The sequence below is a fragment of the Sphaeramia orbicularis genome, chromosome 1, assembly GCF_902148855.1.
Source record: "Sphaeramia orbicularis chromosome 1, fSphaOr1.1, whole genome shotgun sequence".
Lineage (NCBI taxonomy): Eukaryota > Metazoa > Chordata > Actinopteri > Kurtiformes > Apogonidae > Sphaeramia > Sphaeramia orbicularis.
In genome coordinates this window covers 40,398,293-40,413,688 of record NC_043957.1, presented here as the reverse complement: position 1 = coordinate 40,413,688, position 15,396 = coordinate 40,398,293, and the positions used below count along the sequence as shown (strand labels likewise).

At 38.9% G+C, this 15,396-nt stretch overlaps 1 protein-coding gene across 9 annotated transcripts in view; it reads right to left on the bottom strand.

Annotated features, from left to right (window-relative positions):
• adgrl3.1 (adhesion G protein-coupled receptor L3.1) overlaps nt 1-15,396 on the bottom strand; it is a 117,852-nt gene that overhangs the window by 24,673 nt on the left and 77,783 nt on the right. For 7 of the 9 annotated variants that reach the window (XM_030147318.1, XM_030147348.1, XM_030147365.1 and 4 more), the window contains 5 exons: nt 13,059-13,487; nt 11,979-12,082; nt 10,845-11,030; nt 9,266-9,304; nt 3,557-3,740 (listed from right to left, as the gene is read on the bottom strand). In XM_030147318.1, the coding sequence (XP_030003178.1) occupies nt 3,557-3,740; nt 9,266-9,304; nt 10,845-11,030; nt 11,979-12,082; nt 13,059-13,487 (942 nt within the window). The remainder of the gene's footprint in view (nt 1-3,556; nt 3,741-9,265; nt 9,305-10,844; nt 11,031-11,978; nt 12,083-13,058; nt 13,488-15,396) is intronic. The other 2 variants (XM_030147326.1, XM_030147357.1) reach the window with 1 other exon arrangement.

Below are 15,396 nucleotides of genomic sequence, written 5' to 3'. Positions count from 1 at the left end.
ATCATCCAGAGACATGAAAAAAAGCAAAGACGGTTTTTGCTCTCCAGTATTACTGTCTTATTCCACAGCCCAATGATGAGAGGATCAGTGAGGGAAGATGAGAAGAGAGGATGGAAGGAGAAAAAGAGCAGGAAAGTGATGTGCACAATGCCATAATAACTAGCTTTGTTCTGCTTTGTCAATTCCGCCTACATGTGGAGGGAAGAAAATATGAAAATAAATAAATAAAAATTATTGACTCTCGCAAACAATTCATCCCTGCTTTAGAAACCTCCAGGCCATTTCCCCTTGCATTCCGTTCCAAGAGCATGAATCTCTATGGATTTGACCCTTCAAAGCCTCTAATACAACAACCTGGCCATCTACAACATGACCTAAATATGATAGCTGCTCTATAAAATAGAATAAAAAGTTAAAAGTGCACATCACTTATTGCATTATAGTCACTGTTACATAAAGGCTGTGAAAGTTATAGTTTTGTACACACAGCTCCATTCACTTTTTTCTTTCTCTTATTTTTCTTTTGTACGTTTGTTATTAATATTAAAAACTTCTAATGATAAAATGAACTAATTTCATGTATGTTACACAGTAACCAGAGGAGCACTCGTAATGTTATGAAACCACAGGTTATGATATATAGCAGGGGTGTCAAACATAAGGCCTGCGGGTCAAAACCGGTCCGCCAGAGGGTCCAATCCAGCCCGTGGGATGAATTTGTGAAGTGCAAAAATTACACTGAAGATATTAACAATCAAATATATCAAAACTAATTTTAGTTCAAATCTTAAGTGGGTTGGATCTGTAAAATATTATCATAATAACCTATAAATAATGACGATTCCAATTTGAAAATGCAAATGTTCACATCTACCAACTATCCTTTCACAAAAAATGTGAATAACCTGAACAAATATGATTAATCTGAAATGTCTTAGGAAAACTAAGTGCAATTTTAACAGTATTTTGCCTGTAACTAAAAGTTTTGTGTATTTGTAAATCCACTATGATGTTGATGTGAAGTTGTAATGCACAATGTGTAAATGATAAACTGAGACATAATATTTTTAAAAATTGCACTTCTTTTTCTTAAAAAATTTCAGGTTGTTCATGTTATTCACATTTTTTTATAGGACAGTTTGTAGATAAAAACAGTTTCATAATGTAATTTTACTTTTTTTTTACTCTAAAACAGAGGGAAAAGTTTGGAGTTGATATTATTTATATGTTATTATATCAATTTTTTACTGGTCCAGCCCAGTTTAGATTCTATCGAGGTGTATTTGGTCCCTGAACTAAAATGAGTTTGACTCACATGACATATAGCATGATTTTTCCCATTTTTGTCAATTGTTTTCACTGTTTAATCAAATATGCTTAGGACAAAGAAAAAAAGACTCCAATCTGACTGGTTTATATGCATTATATATAGAAAGATATAATAGCCTTTGAATTCACTCGCTTTTATTAGTGTCTACATGATCAGTAAATTAAATATAGGAAACTAAATAATTTTCACTTGGAAATGCAAAATGCAAAGGATATTATTATAATAAATAGCAATGAATTGCTTATGAAAGGTTAAATGTAGAGAAAATGTCCTGCTCATTTCCAAGTTGCCAGAAGAAATAGTTCCAGGTCTTAACAGGTTAAATTTTGATCAAGTTTATCGCTGTGAGCCAATTGTATCAGTTCCATGACGTCATCATTCACTCTCCTAATGTTTGCTTAGCTGTGATAATGGGGATTAGTGACATGTTTATTGATTTTTGTTATTTTTAGCTTTGGTTTGTACCATATAAAGAAGAAACGAAACCCACAATTGCATATGTATCTGGTCTATGGTTTGGCCACAGGACAGATCATAGAACTCCTGTAAACGGGCTTCAACTGTCACAACTGTCTCTTACAAAATGTCAGTGTTAGATTTTGTAGATTTTATTTTTGTATCTATCACCCCTTAACAAAGATATCTTCATTATAAATAGAAAAATACAAACTGTTTTAAAGTCTTTCAGCTCTATTGGTGCAGCCGTATTAATGTTAAAAGGCTGAGATCTTGCACCTTTAATCAGAATATAATTGGATTGGTGAAATGTATTATTACTACGATAACAAAGGTCTCACTACTAACAAGTGGTGCCAGGCACAATAACCCCCCCCTTTGTATGTATTGTAGCTTATTTCTACCAGTTAGTGGTCATTTTTTTCAAAGATGATCTAACTAATACTGGTTCATCATTGATAAAAACATAAAGACTAACTTGTGTATCACTGTGAGTCAATGATATCAGATCTCTAACATCACACTATGTTCTTTTATGTTTTATGACATTTAGTTATGTGGTATAGCAGAGCAGATTTCTTAGTCTCGGTTGTAGAAATTTGTGACATGATTTGTGAATTTGGCTCCTTTTTTAGCTCTGGTTTCACTGGTATAAATGAACAGAGTCATGAAAGTGCAAATGGGACTCATCTGTCACAACACCTCAACCCGTCTCATAAAATGATCACAGATCTGATCAGCTGGTGTCATAATTCATTTGTCTTAAGTAAGTTACAAGTTATGGAGGGAGGAAGGCTGGAAGCTGTGTTAGCACGGGGATGTCATCCAACTCTCATTACATTAATGTAATTTGGACATCACACATATTTTCATACACAATATCTATTTATTTATATATATTTCCTGTGCTTGTGTCTGGCTTGAAACTACTCTTTTAGGTTTTCTATAAATTCCTGCACAGAAATTAACAAGAAAAGCACTTAGAGAGCGCAGACCTCCGCCAAGACAGATCTGACCCTCCCCCCCAATCACCACCAAAATGTAATCATCTCTTTCTTATGCCAGTATCAACATTTCCTGAAAATTTCATGAAAATCTGCCCATAACTTTTTTGAGTAATCCTGCTAACAAACAAACACACAAAGCAAAGCAATCACAGTACCTCCTGGCAGAGGTAATAAAACCTATTCTGGCATATGTTTCTTTCCATCCCTTAAGTCATAAAGCAATACTATTTTTTCCCTATCTACATTCATGGCTCTCTTAACATGTTGAGGATGTGTATTAAACTGATAACATGTGAAATGAGGTCATTTTTGAACACAGTGAAGTTAGATGTTGTACTTTGCCTCTCATTTGTATTATAAAACATACATCTAAAGTGGATCAGTAATGCTTGCTGTCAGTGTTGCTTCTTACTATGATATTACATCATATTCTTAGATCTTTTCCAGGCCGAGCTGGATTATGTTGCTCTAAAAACTAAAAGAGCAAAAAAATAAATAAATAAATTAAAAATACAAGAAAGAAAGCAAGCAAAACAAAAATCAGTGAAATGTAGGAAATCAATATCTGTTTGTTTTTTTTTTCTCTTCTTTGTCCCAGTAGTTTACAGCTCCAACCTCTAACTCTTGGCCACTGTGTGGCTCCTCTGGAGCAGATGGATGTTAAGTGCCCTGCTCGAGGGCATCTCAACAGGTTCTTTGACAGTTGCAGGGTCTAACTGAGTTTACAGAGTGGAAATGAAACACACCAAAAAAATGTACTCACGGATGTTGTCAGTGGTCTCCTGTACAGTGTCAGTCTTGAGTAGATTGTCAGCTAACATGAAAGCCCCAGTTTCCACAGTGTCGAGAAGCAGAGTGGCCGAGTGTAACTGCTCGCTGGTGGGCAGCTCTCTCCATGCTGTCTGGGCTCGTGGCTGCAGCAAATTATTCACCGTCTCCACCATAGCCTAGGGCAGCAGTAGAAACACTGAGGTCACAAGAAGGAACACTTTTATCAATTTGACTCATTGATGCTAATGTAGGACTTAATGTAAATCCATTCATAGTACAAATAACATTATTATTCTTTAACTACTGCAGACAGCGGTCAATGGGATGCAACGGTATGAATGCAATACCTTTTCATTTATCACGTTGATAAATAATGTTAACAAAAAATGTTAGTGATGCAAATGGGGCATTCCCATGCAGACATTAACAAAGGCAAAAACACAGAAACTATTAAATAAAACATACTTAAACTTGCAGTTTTTCATGTTCATTCCCACTTTTTTTTTTTTTTTAATTTCATGTATAAAAGGCTGTTGTGATAGAAAATCCATCACAGATGTTATGAAAATCAAGCTAAGCTAATTAGCTGATTGCAATCACCATGTGTCTACACCCCCAAACCTGCTTCTTTTTTTAAAGCAACATTGCAGTGTTATCTTTAAGTTGGAAAACTTGTGCTTGAGGGTCTGAGAAGAAATTAGAGTTTTATCAGATAATGTCTTCTGGGTCACATTCAGCCATGCATAACAGTTCTGAATCCAAAAATATTACCAAACTATACAGAGAAGAGTTGGCTCACAGAGATGAGATGTTCTCTGTGAAACAATACTTATTTTGTCTACAGCTCACATTCCTTTATGCCCTTAAGATCTCACCTCCTCATTTTCACACATGGACACCATACATACACACACATCTTAGAAGACCCTGGGAGAGATAAAGGGACAGAGAAAAGAGAGCTTGTGGAGAGGGAGGGAAGGAAGGCAGCCATGGGAGAGTGATAAAACAGTCCAGTGAGTCCATGGTGACAGGCGTCCACTGGGAACAAGGGAGGTGGAAAAGCGAATACAGGTGCTATCAAACACACACATCTCCCACTCCCGTCTGACTCTTTATTTTTCTCCTCTCTTGCTTTCACTGTAAACCACCCCTTCTGCAAACGCACTCACTTATCTCTCACTCTTTCAATGCCTCTCTCTCTCAAGAGAAGGCTGGAAAGGAAAGTGGAAAAAAAGGAACACAGGTGCCATAATATAAGCAAAGGGGGTTTCCAATGGGGAATTGTAAGGGCGGAGAGGAAACATTACAGACATCATTTTATTATTGGCATTCACATATAAACCATTTGACTTTCCATGCCCCTTTCACTCAGGGTTAGGGAGAACAGAAAGGCGATGAGGGAGGGGAGATTAGACAGCAACTGAGGGAGGTGGTAGTGTGTGTTATGTGTGCAGTAGGTAGTAAGAGACAGTGTCCTAGATAGAGAAACACTCAAGACGATGACTCATATAAGCGTTGATGGAATGTGCTACAAAACGTGCAGTTGGCCTCTGAAATTGAAGAATTAATCCTACCTGTTTATTTTGGGGGTGTGATATCCGCATGTAGATACAGTATGGCACACATGAAATGAGTGCTTATCCAACAAGCTAATATGGTGATATTATGTCCCCTTTTAGTGCTAGCAGCTAATTAGCCAGAATGCATATCCAATGAGTTTGGGAGGGATACATGTAAACAAAAACTAATTAATCCACTGCTTCTGCAAACAACCAGAATAAGCAGGGGTGGATGTGAAACACACACACATGCACCACCAAATCTGTCGATGACTCCCTCATTTCACTGACTCTGGCAAAAGACGACAAGACTAAAAGGGAAAATTTGGGTTTTTTTCTAGCAATTATCTACCAGTGATTAACACAACAGCAAGTCTGGCAGGGAAACATACAAGTGGTCTGATTAGTGGATAATTTTGGGGGGAAAAAGCCAGCGTGGAAACAATCAATGTATTGATTAGTTAACAAATAGAAAATTGTCAACAGTCAATTGACTGGCTTATGTTTCTCAAACAATTTCGCATCAATAATTTTATGAGCTATGAGTGTTTGGTGGGAAAAATCAAGGAATCTAAAGGTCCTTGGGCACCTGAATGGGTAAAACATTATCATAATTATTGATTGTACATCAAGAACTATAATAAAACGATTTATCAGCTACACCTCCAGGACATAATGTTTATCCTGATTCCTAAACTGCTTTCTTTAGAGGTTAACCTGCTTGTGTACAATAAGTAAGTCAAAAATTGAATCAGCAGGATGTCTGTGTTCTCTGATGAGTGTTTACACAGTGATTTGGGGAATGATTGGAACATTCACCTTTCTAATAAATTTGGCTCTTTACAAGCCACAACCTCTTGCCCTTTCAAACTGAAGCAGTGTTACATACTTCCAGAACACAGCAATTAAGTCTGTGTTATCAAAGTTGTTGTTATTGGTAACTTTTGATGATAAAAACTGGAAAACTCCAACCAGAGTAGTAAGAAACCTCTTGTACTGTGAGCTCAAGAGAGGATGTTTCTGTAGGTGTACACTGTAATACAAGTAAGTCTTATTTATAGCATATATATATATATATATATATATATATATATATATATATATATATATATATATATATATATATATATATATATATATATATATATATATGGCACAGGTATTGTCAGGTACTGTCAGTTTCTATGGTATATACATGTGTACTCATATGTTTGCTAGCATTACAATGTGGCTATGAATATGTGGGTGTGAATATGGGCTCAAGGTTCTGGGTAAAAGCAGTGCAGTGCATCATTCTGCTCCACTTGCTGTATAGTAGCTGTCCAGGCAACAGAGAGCGAATGAGATAGAAGCGAGGACTGTGAAGGCACAGCAGATATGACAGCAGTAGCACTGCTTCCATTCACTTATGCTGCTGGTGCTGCTCCCAAAAGCTCACTTTGATCTGTTTCAGATAACACCCCCCCCAAATCCCCTACTCGCTTTTCTACTCTCATTAAACTTTTCATTGCTTTTATTGATCTTTTGATTATCTTGCATTTTCAATTTCATATAATTTTTTCATTGAAATTTAATTCGCCAGCTTCTGAGATTGCATCTGTAGAGAAGAGAAATAGGTAAGGAGAAGAAGGGGTGTGATTTCCTGGAGGTCCAGACATCTTCACATCAGAAAGCAAGTGATGGAATATACAAGTTTGTGTGTATGTATGTGTGTATATGTGTGTGTGTGTGTGTGTGTGTGTGTGTATGTGGGTGTACATGTGGGTGTGCCTGTAAGCGCTGCTGCCGTTGGTGACATTTCTATCTGCAAAAGTAGGAGGACTTGAGGGCTAAAATGGAGACAGGTTTTTTTAGGGGTCTTCAAAGAGCAGAGAGACTCTGCAGAGACAGATAAGGGTGTCATTTGTGCGTGTGTGTCTATGTGTAACTATGTGTTATAGGGTAGGCAAGTTCATGTACACTGAGCACGCATGCACACACACATACACACACACCAGTAAATGGGGCAGAAGTGAAATGCTTTGAAGCGTTGGGGTAATCCAGCGTAAACAGCAGTGGCAAGACAGACTGGAGCTGGGCAGCTCCACTACTCCCATCCACACAAGGGAGACACGGGCAGACACACACATAAGCACATGTGCATGGATGTACAGTATGTGTACACTCATGCACAGTATAACACACTTTGTAAGATGACAAAGTTGTAATGTTAGAAGTATGGAATGGGTAAGAGCAGAAGAAAGGACGCCATTTTTTTTTTTCTTTTACTCGCTTGGCTGAGCTCTGAGAAAGTACATGTTTTGAAAATGTTTTCATCAGAGGAGCAGGCTTATCTGTCAGTTGTTGTTGGAGTTTGTCTTCCCTGACAGGATGAGTTTGCAGCTAAATCAGGCTTTAAATTCACAGCATGCCATGTTCTGACCCGCCATCCATAAATAGAGGGCAAATTAGACATTGTCATTGAGCATCACTGTCTCCTCACTGCCCCCTTTATTGTTTCTCTCTTTCTCACACATTCTGTTTCTCTGACTCTTCCATTTCTCAGTTTAATTCCTGTGCCCCTCCCCCCTCCTCACTCCGTCTACCTTACAGACTGTTTCTCCCTCCATCAATCCACCCTACAGCATCAAAGCCTCTCCACACCACCAACTTCATCATGAATAAATTGCCAATTTAGTATACATGAAACGAGTCCCTAGTTCCCCAAACGAAGAGAGAGAGGAGGAGAAATGGAGAGTGGAGAGTGAGTGAGTGAGTGAGTGAGAGAGAGAGAGAGAGAGAGAGAGAGAGAGAGAGAGAGAGAGAGAGAGAGAGAGAGAGAGAGAGAGAATTCAATTATTTTTTGTCTCTATTAAGAACCCAAACCTCCTGCCCACTCTCTTCACTTGGCAATTAGTGCTGTAGATAATTAACGAGGAGAGGGCAGCACCACACCACATCCCTAATCACACACATTTCTATCTGGCAGAGTAAGGGACTGTTGGTATAATTTTGTTTCACATTACTAAGGCTAATTATATAATCGATCATTCCCAGCCCCCTGCAGCACCCAAGGTGTGTGGTGAAACATTTTGATTCTAACCTGTAACTAGCTGTCTGACAGCACTAAGTTCATCGGCATTTATTGAATTAAAGAAACGCATCAAACTGTCGCCGTGTTTTGATGTGAAGGCATTAGATCAGTGTTGAAAATATATTTATATATTTGTGTGGTATGTGTGTATGTGTGTGTCAGCTTGCATATAGTCCTAAGCCATGTTCTATGATGTGACATTGCTGACTAGTGCTGACGTTCAGACTTTTCAGGGGAGAGTGGAAAAAAGCCTGCATCAGGAGAAAAAGAGCTAGCCCATCAAGGGTGTGCGGGGGGGGTGCAGTGGGAGAAAAAGAAAGACTCTGCAGTCTATGTACAGCACATAGATGAGTAAGGTGGGGTTATTTGATGTTCTGAATAGTGATTTTAGCTGACCAGGAACATGCCTAAATGAGGTCAGGTATTCTGTTCACGGATGAGCCCATGGCATCAACATGAACAAACATAAACATGGACAGACCAACAAGGACGAAAAATAAATGGATGCCAAGCGACAAACACAAGTTAATATTATTTTAAAGGCACTGAGGCCGTGATCAAACAAGACTTCACAGAATATCCATCATACTCAATTCACTCCCTCTGCTATAGCAGCAGAGAGGACATTTCATTGAATCGAGATGGATAGTGAACCATTTGGTTCCAAGCGGTCCTGTTTACAATTGCACACACAGTAGTGCCAAATAGATGAGGTATCATTGATATTGATCATGGCCTCTTATCTGTGCAATTGATTCCAAATGCAAAACAAGTAAAATCTAAAAGCAAAACAAAGCCAGCAAACCCTTTGAGGAGACTCATATGGAGATATATGCAAACAGACAAGTAGAATAGACCTATAAAATTACCTCCCTCCTCAAAGGGTTGGGGTGCAAATCATACGACAAATGCTGCAGCATCAAATTAAAAATCTTCAAATAGTATTGTAATGTGTGATCACACACACACACAGCAGCTTGGCGGATTACATGCTGAGTGAAAAGAAAAAAAAAGGATGTAGGCTTATATATCATGGCAAGTAATCAACGGTACCAGGAAGCGGAAATACCTGTGTGAAAAACCTGCAGGACCTTTCTCTCTTCTGAAGCTGCAAATTCAAAAAATTCAGGCTGTTAGCGATGTACCACCTCTACATCGTACACACACACTCACACAAGCATACACACAAAGGCATACACACCAACTTCATTAACATTTCACAAAAAGACTTTGCTAACTGAAATGTATTGTTATTCTCCTCACTTGCCTCCTTTTTCATTTCTTCTATCATAACAGTCTTCCTCACCTCCCTTTTCTGTTTTTCTTTTTTTCCAGATTGTTTTCTGAATTTCCTCTTTTTCTCCATTTTCTGTCTTTCTTTCTGCATCTAATGTCAAGTGAATTGATGGCATTAATTATTGTGCCACTTGTGCATGATTGGTCATATTTGATTTCCTAACTAACATTAGCATAATAAGGTGGAATATTACTCAATTAGGTATATATAATTAGGTCATTACCGAAATCTGGAGATAGGGTTTTCCTCTGTTATTTTCTACAAATTCAACCTTTAAAAGGCCGTTTGGTCAACAGCAAAACACAGATTAATTGTTTCCGCTATGTATTCACTTCACATGTGTAACTGAATGACTAAGTGAGTGCAGCGGAGATGTAAAGACTGTTCGTGAAGCACAAAAGGAGACAAGAAGAGAGGGAAAACCAAACAAATACAGAGGCTAAAGCTGAAAAAAGCCACTGGCCGCACAGTGACAGCAGCTGTCAATCTAGCTGCTAAACTCCAACTATTAATCTTGACCTTAGCAGAGAAAATCAAAAAAACATTCCACCATCCAGTCAGTCACTCAATTAGCCACACAAGCCAGCAAGTTGGCCATTCCCCAATGATTTAACTCAATGTAATTGACTGCCTACATGAACAAAGTACAGAACTAAATTTTTTCCTTGTCTACAGCTGTAGTAAAACAAATCCTTTGCATACTCAGGATCGAGTTTCTGTTAATGTAATCCTGGAGCAAGCACTCAAGCCTCCTTGTCTACAGCTTCGTCATAGCTGTAGCTCAATGAATGAACTTCATTAAACAATGAGCTATGACCTAAAATCTGTCCCAAGCCTGTTTTCATTTCAAGTACTGTATGTTTTAATAAGATTAACTCCCAGGACGAGATTATTTTATTATTAAATCTCAGTTCTAATCCGCAGAGAATTGAAGAACCCTGCCAAAAACTAAAAGCAGTTATCCATCACCTACAATGTTGTGCAAAACTTGTTACTGAAACCCACACAGAGAAGAGGATAAAAGAATGTCTAAAAGAAGCTATTAATCACTGGAAAATCTTACAGTGTTATGTATTGTTGTTCATCACTCTCCAAAAACAGAAACTTTGTAACCCGCGAATGATGAGTGTCAGACAAAAGCACTTACCACTGTTGTGATTTATCTTAAAAAAAAAAAAAACAACAAAACATTAAAAATGTTCATCTATTCTATTTTTATTTGTCATCCTTCTCGTTTCTCCTTTCAGTCACCTCATATCCTTCCACATATCAGTAGCTCAAAGAAAACCTTTCCTCTATTGTCACTGACATACAATGACCTTCCGATACAAGTGTTTCCTGGCTACAGTACCTTGGTCAGACTGCGAGCAGCGCTGTCCTTGCCGCCAGGGGTTAGGTTCCTGAGCTGAACATCCAGTAGTTCGACCAGCTGGGCCATGGCCCGCACAGTAGATGGCACATCGCCAGGTCGAAGAAGCCCTTTGGTCTGTTCTGCCAGCTCCCTGGCCACAATCGCCGCCGTCTCACCCGAACGGAGCTGAGAGCCAAACAGGGTGACAGGGATGGAAAAAAGAATAACATGGAAAAAAAAAAAGTGATATGGGTGGAGGTAATGACATCAGATGAAGTGAGAAGGAGAAGGAAAGTTTGGAGGAGAGGTGAAAGTTAGTGTGAAAGGAGGAGAGTGACAGAAAGAGATGAGAAACATACAACAGAAGACAGATGGAAAAATGAAGGACAGACGTAAAGGACAGATGGAGTGAGAGACGGAAATGTGGAGACATGGAGGCAGGACGGACAAGGGGAATGAAGAGACGACATAGGAAAGAGAAAAAAAAAATAGTGAGTGGGTTAAAGCACAAGGACGGTACAATGCTAAGCTTCCAGCAGCTTGTGTATTACTATAAAGACATTTAAGAATTCTTTATAGCAAGTTAGCAATGACCTCGACATTACCTCTTCACCAATACCGAATTCTCTCTTTTCTCCTTTCTTTCTTTTGCTTTTTTGTTTTATTTTGTGCTGTTTTACAAAAAAGTACATTTTGAGCCCAAATGAGATCTTCACATTTTGCAAAGGTTGGTTATTTTGTTTAGGGAGAATAGATGCAAAGTGCTACGCTAAAAAAAAAAAAAAAAAAAAAGTGTACAGGACTTTAAAGGATAAAAGCAGCTACAATTCTAACAAATCTGTCTGCTATGCATAAATTCTGTACTGTACTGTACAAGTCTAACATGATCCAATTATTACAATAGCATGAGTTAGTAAATTACTTTATCCCCCTACAGCTGAATTCAGTCTCTTGCTACTTCTAAAACATGAGATAGGGTTAACAAGTGAAGATGGATACATGGCCTTAATCTTCCCCTGTGGTCAGTGTGTCTTCATGCGTGGGAAATTGCCGCAGGACTATATCTATAACCCATAGCCTTAAAACTAGGGCTCAACAGGAGCAGAGAGGGCCAGCGGCATGCTTCAGACTCACTTTCTGCATGATGTGATTGACCCAAGGAGACGTGCAGTTGCTGAGGTCAGGGCCTTGAGGATCCCAGTAGCCCAAATGCGCCACACACACATACGTGGCCACGCCTGTGAGACAAGCAAAACAAACCGAGGAAGACATTTTTGACATTCAGCAGGAGACAAGGAGGTGCCAGGATTTCACTAAGCAGGTTGTGTATGTGTGGAGAGGCCTTAAATGATTAAGAATGGCTTATATCATCTGCTCTAAATGATTAAAATTGAAAAAAAAAAGTATCCTAAAAGACTGTGGGACAAAGAATGCACTACAGCTACTGGAAAAAAAAGACGCCACCTTCAGACTCCTTAGACCTTTTGACACATATTAATCTATTTTTCACATCCTCAGTTCAAAGTGAAAGACGAATAAGTATTCTTCCATTGGCGTCAGTTCATTCAATAGTTCACACTTGACCTTCTGGTATTCTCCTCTGCTTCAATTGTGAAGTCTTGTCTGGAGTTCCAATTGTCTTCTAAATATCCTAAGACTTCAATAATGAGCACAGGAGCACTTTTATTTAGTTTTGGGTACTTATATGTAAAATATATTCACATGTCTATCTATCTGACTTATTTGGTAAAACACATTCATTGTTTGCAAATGCGCCCTATTAATGAATGGTTTTGAATGGATTACAACTGAATACTACAATACTCACTTATACAAAGGTCACGAAATAGGAAATAGTATGAAGATTCAGTATACCAGACATAGCATCAATATAAGTTACTTAAAGGTTACGGCTACATATTGACACATGTTGGCATTGTTTTTATTTTTATGTATGAAACTGTGGAAATGCAAGTGAATCAATGAGTAATACAGGAAGAGTTTTTGAAGAACACTAGCACATGTATATGAAGAAAAAGGTCAACAGAATCCTAACCACCTATAATACTGTATAATATTGTAGTACATATAAAATATATAGTTGTAATAAAATACAGAATGTCATGTTGCACTAAGCACAGCCTCTGCACATACACACTGGTGCAAAAACACCAGCTCCATTTTACATTGATTTTTCACCTGCAGCTTCCTTACCCAGAGTCCCTACAGGGCAGGGCTGCTTGGCTGTCTGGCCTTGCTGTGTCCTGGGCCACGATATGTCAGCTGTCACCCGTGGAGAGCAGAATTCTTGTGGAGGTAAAGCTGGGGGCTGTGGCGCTGCTGGAGGGACAACCATTGGAGGGGAGCGTCCTCCAGCTTTCTGGTTAATGTCAGGAATCTGATTGTTATCGGAGGATGAGCCAACGCCGGGGACCAGGACAGCCTGGCGGACAGTGGTAGTGGTTCGGTAACGCTGGCCAGGAGAAGTGGTCAGGAGAGGCCTTGGGGTGGTGTAGTACGGAGGGGAACGGGTGGTGGTGGTGCGACTAGTGGATGAAGAGGAAGAGCCCCCTCCTCCTCCTCCTCCAACTGAACCTCCTGCTCCTCCTCCTCGGTTAGGAGGCATCATGGGAGGGCGGTAGTCTGAAGAAAAAAAGAAATGTTACAAGGATTTAATTTTCAATTTGTTTTATCCCAGAATTATACTTTGAGTGTTTTTATAACCCCTAGGTCCCTGGACAAATGGTCAAAATTGATTCTTATGAAGAAAAAGCAAAAGCAATGCCTAAAAGTAAAAATAACTACAATCAAGCTATAACTAAACTATTTGTATCAACAATAAGATTGATAAATGGTCTACAAGCGCAAGTACTAGCATCATGATGGGCACTGACACATATCCAGGCATTCATTTACAAAGTGCAAAACATATTTGACAGGGAGCAGCTCATGTTTCTGATGACTATCCAGCATAGCATTTCATCACTCAGTATGGGCACATTCTACATCCTTGTTCTTTTGATTGGTTAGACTCCCAGTCAGAAGACAACTGCATGAATATGTGTACTACAGAGGATGTACAACACTAAGGTTTACAGTTATGTTGGACATATGCAACATTCCCTTTGCCCACAGAATAAACAGCTGCTTTGTCCTGTAAAGATGCACAAGGTCACTGCTTTATCCTGTGGGACCGGCACACAGTAGTGGTTCTTGCTGCCTAATCTGGCAGAAAAAACATTCTTTCAGTGTCATGCATTACTCATAACACCGTGACATCACGGGAGGCAGGAAGGGCACTTAAATGCATATGGCACACTCTTTTATCGTCAATATTTCATTGTAAAAAGGCTCATTTATTCACACTGACCCTGTTGAGAAGACAGAAATAAAGAATGAATTGGATGAGACGATGAGAAAAGAGAGGAGGGCATGTGCTTGTGAAATGTTACAAGGTCCCCCTGTGAACATATTAAACATTTTATCTGCTAAGCACTCATTGCTTTCAGCTATGTGTGGTACAGATAGGAACTGAAGGAAAAGGTAGTAAGAACTAACTCTCTTTTACATTAATTACTTTAATTATTTAATATTTTCAGCTGTGCATAATAATCCATACAGGTGGAGAGCTTTTGTAAGCCCACATCTTTATTTAACAAAGTAAGAAACAGCAGCAGCTTTTGTTTTTTATCATGCACCTGTGATTTCAAAAAATATTTTTTAATGGCCATGCATTATACTCAACAACATCTTTAGGAGTTTGTAGTCAAATAAAACAAAAATACAGCTTTTCTATTGAAAATGATATACCCTAATGCCTTAATATGTAATTTGGTTTGAATAACTTTAAACATATTTTATTTACTCATTTTTTGTTATTTTACTTCACTCGTGCTTTTTCTGAGTGACAGCACCAAACCAACATGGAGATTAGAACACCAAATATACTTTGCCTGGAGGCCTGTAACTGATGCCGACTGTGCTGGCTTTAGACACAAAGTGGATTTTCTGTGTGCATTAGAGGTGCAACGGTACACATCGTACCATCGTACCGTTGGGTACACCCCTCACAGTTCGGTACGATCATGTACCGTAGTACGGCTCATTTGTCATTTTCAAATGACATTTCTGCACAACTCGGGTTTATATTAGAGCTTTGTAAGACAAGTGACTTAAGGAATTCTACTATCAGCAGTTGGAGCTGGACGCAGAGCCCGGCTACAGCATTATGTGGTGGAGCCTGAAGCACAGAGCCCAGCCAGAGCTGGATGTGGTGAGCCCCATGGCGAGCCTGGCCCGAGCCGGACGCAGAGCACAGCCCTTCCAACTACCCTTCTCAATATTAACATTAGTATCCACATCAGTAAAACCTCTTATGTCATCGCCATGTTTATTATTATTGATTTTCTTCTTCTCCTCAAAAAACTTTACTCTTCTTCACGGTATTCGGCCAGTATGGTAATTAAGAGCGGCATCCTCTGGTGGATTGATTGAGAAACGCTCATTCCAATGTAGAGGATGCATACAAGTATGAAGGCAGTGACGCATGAAA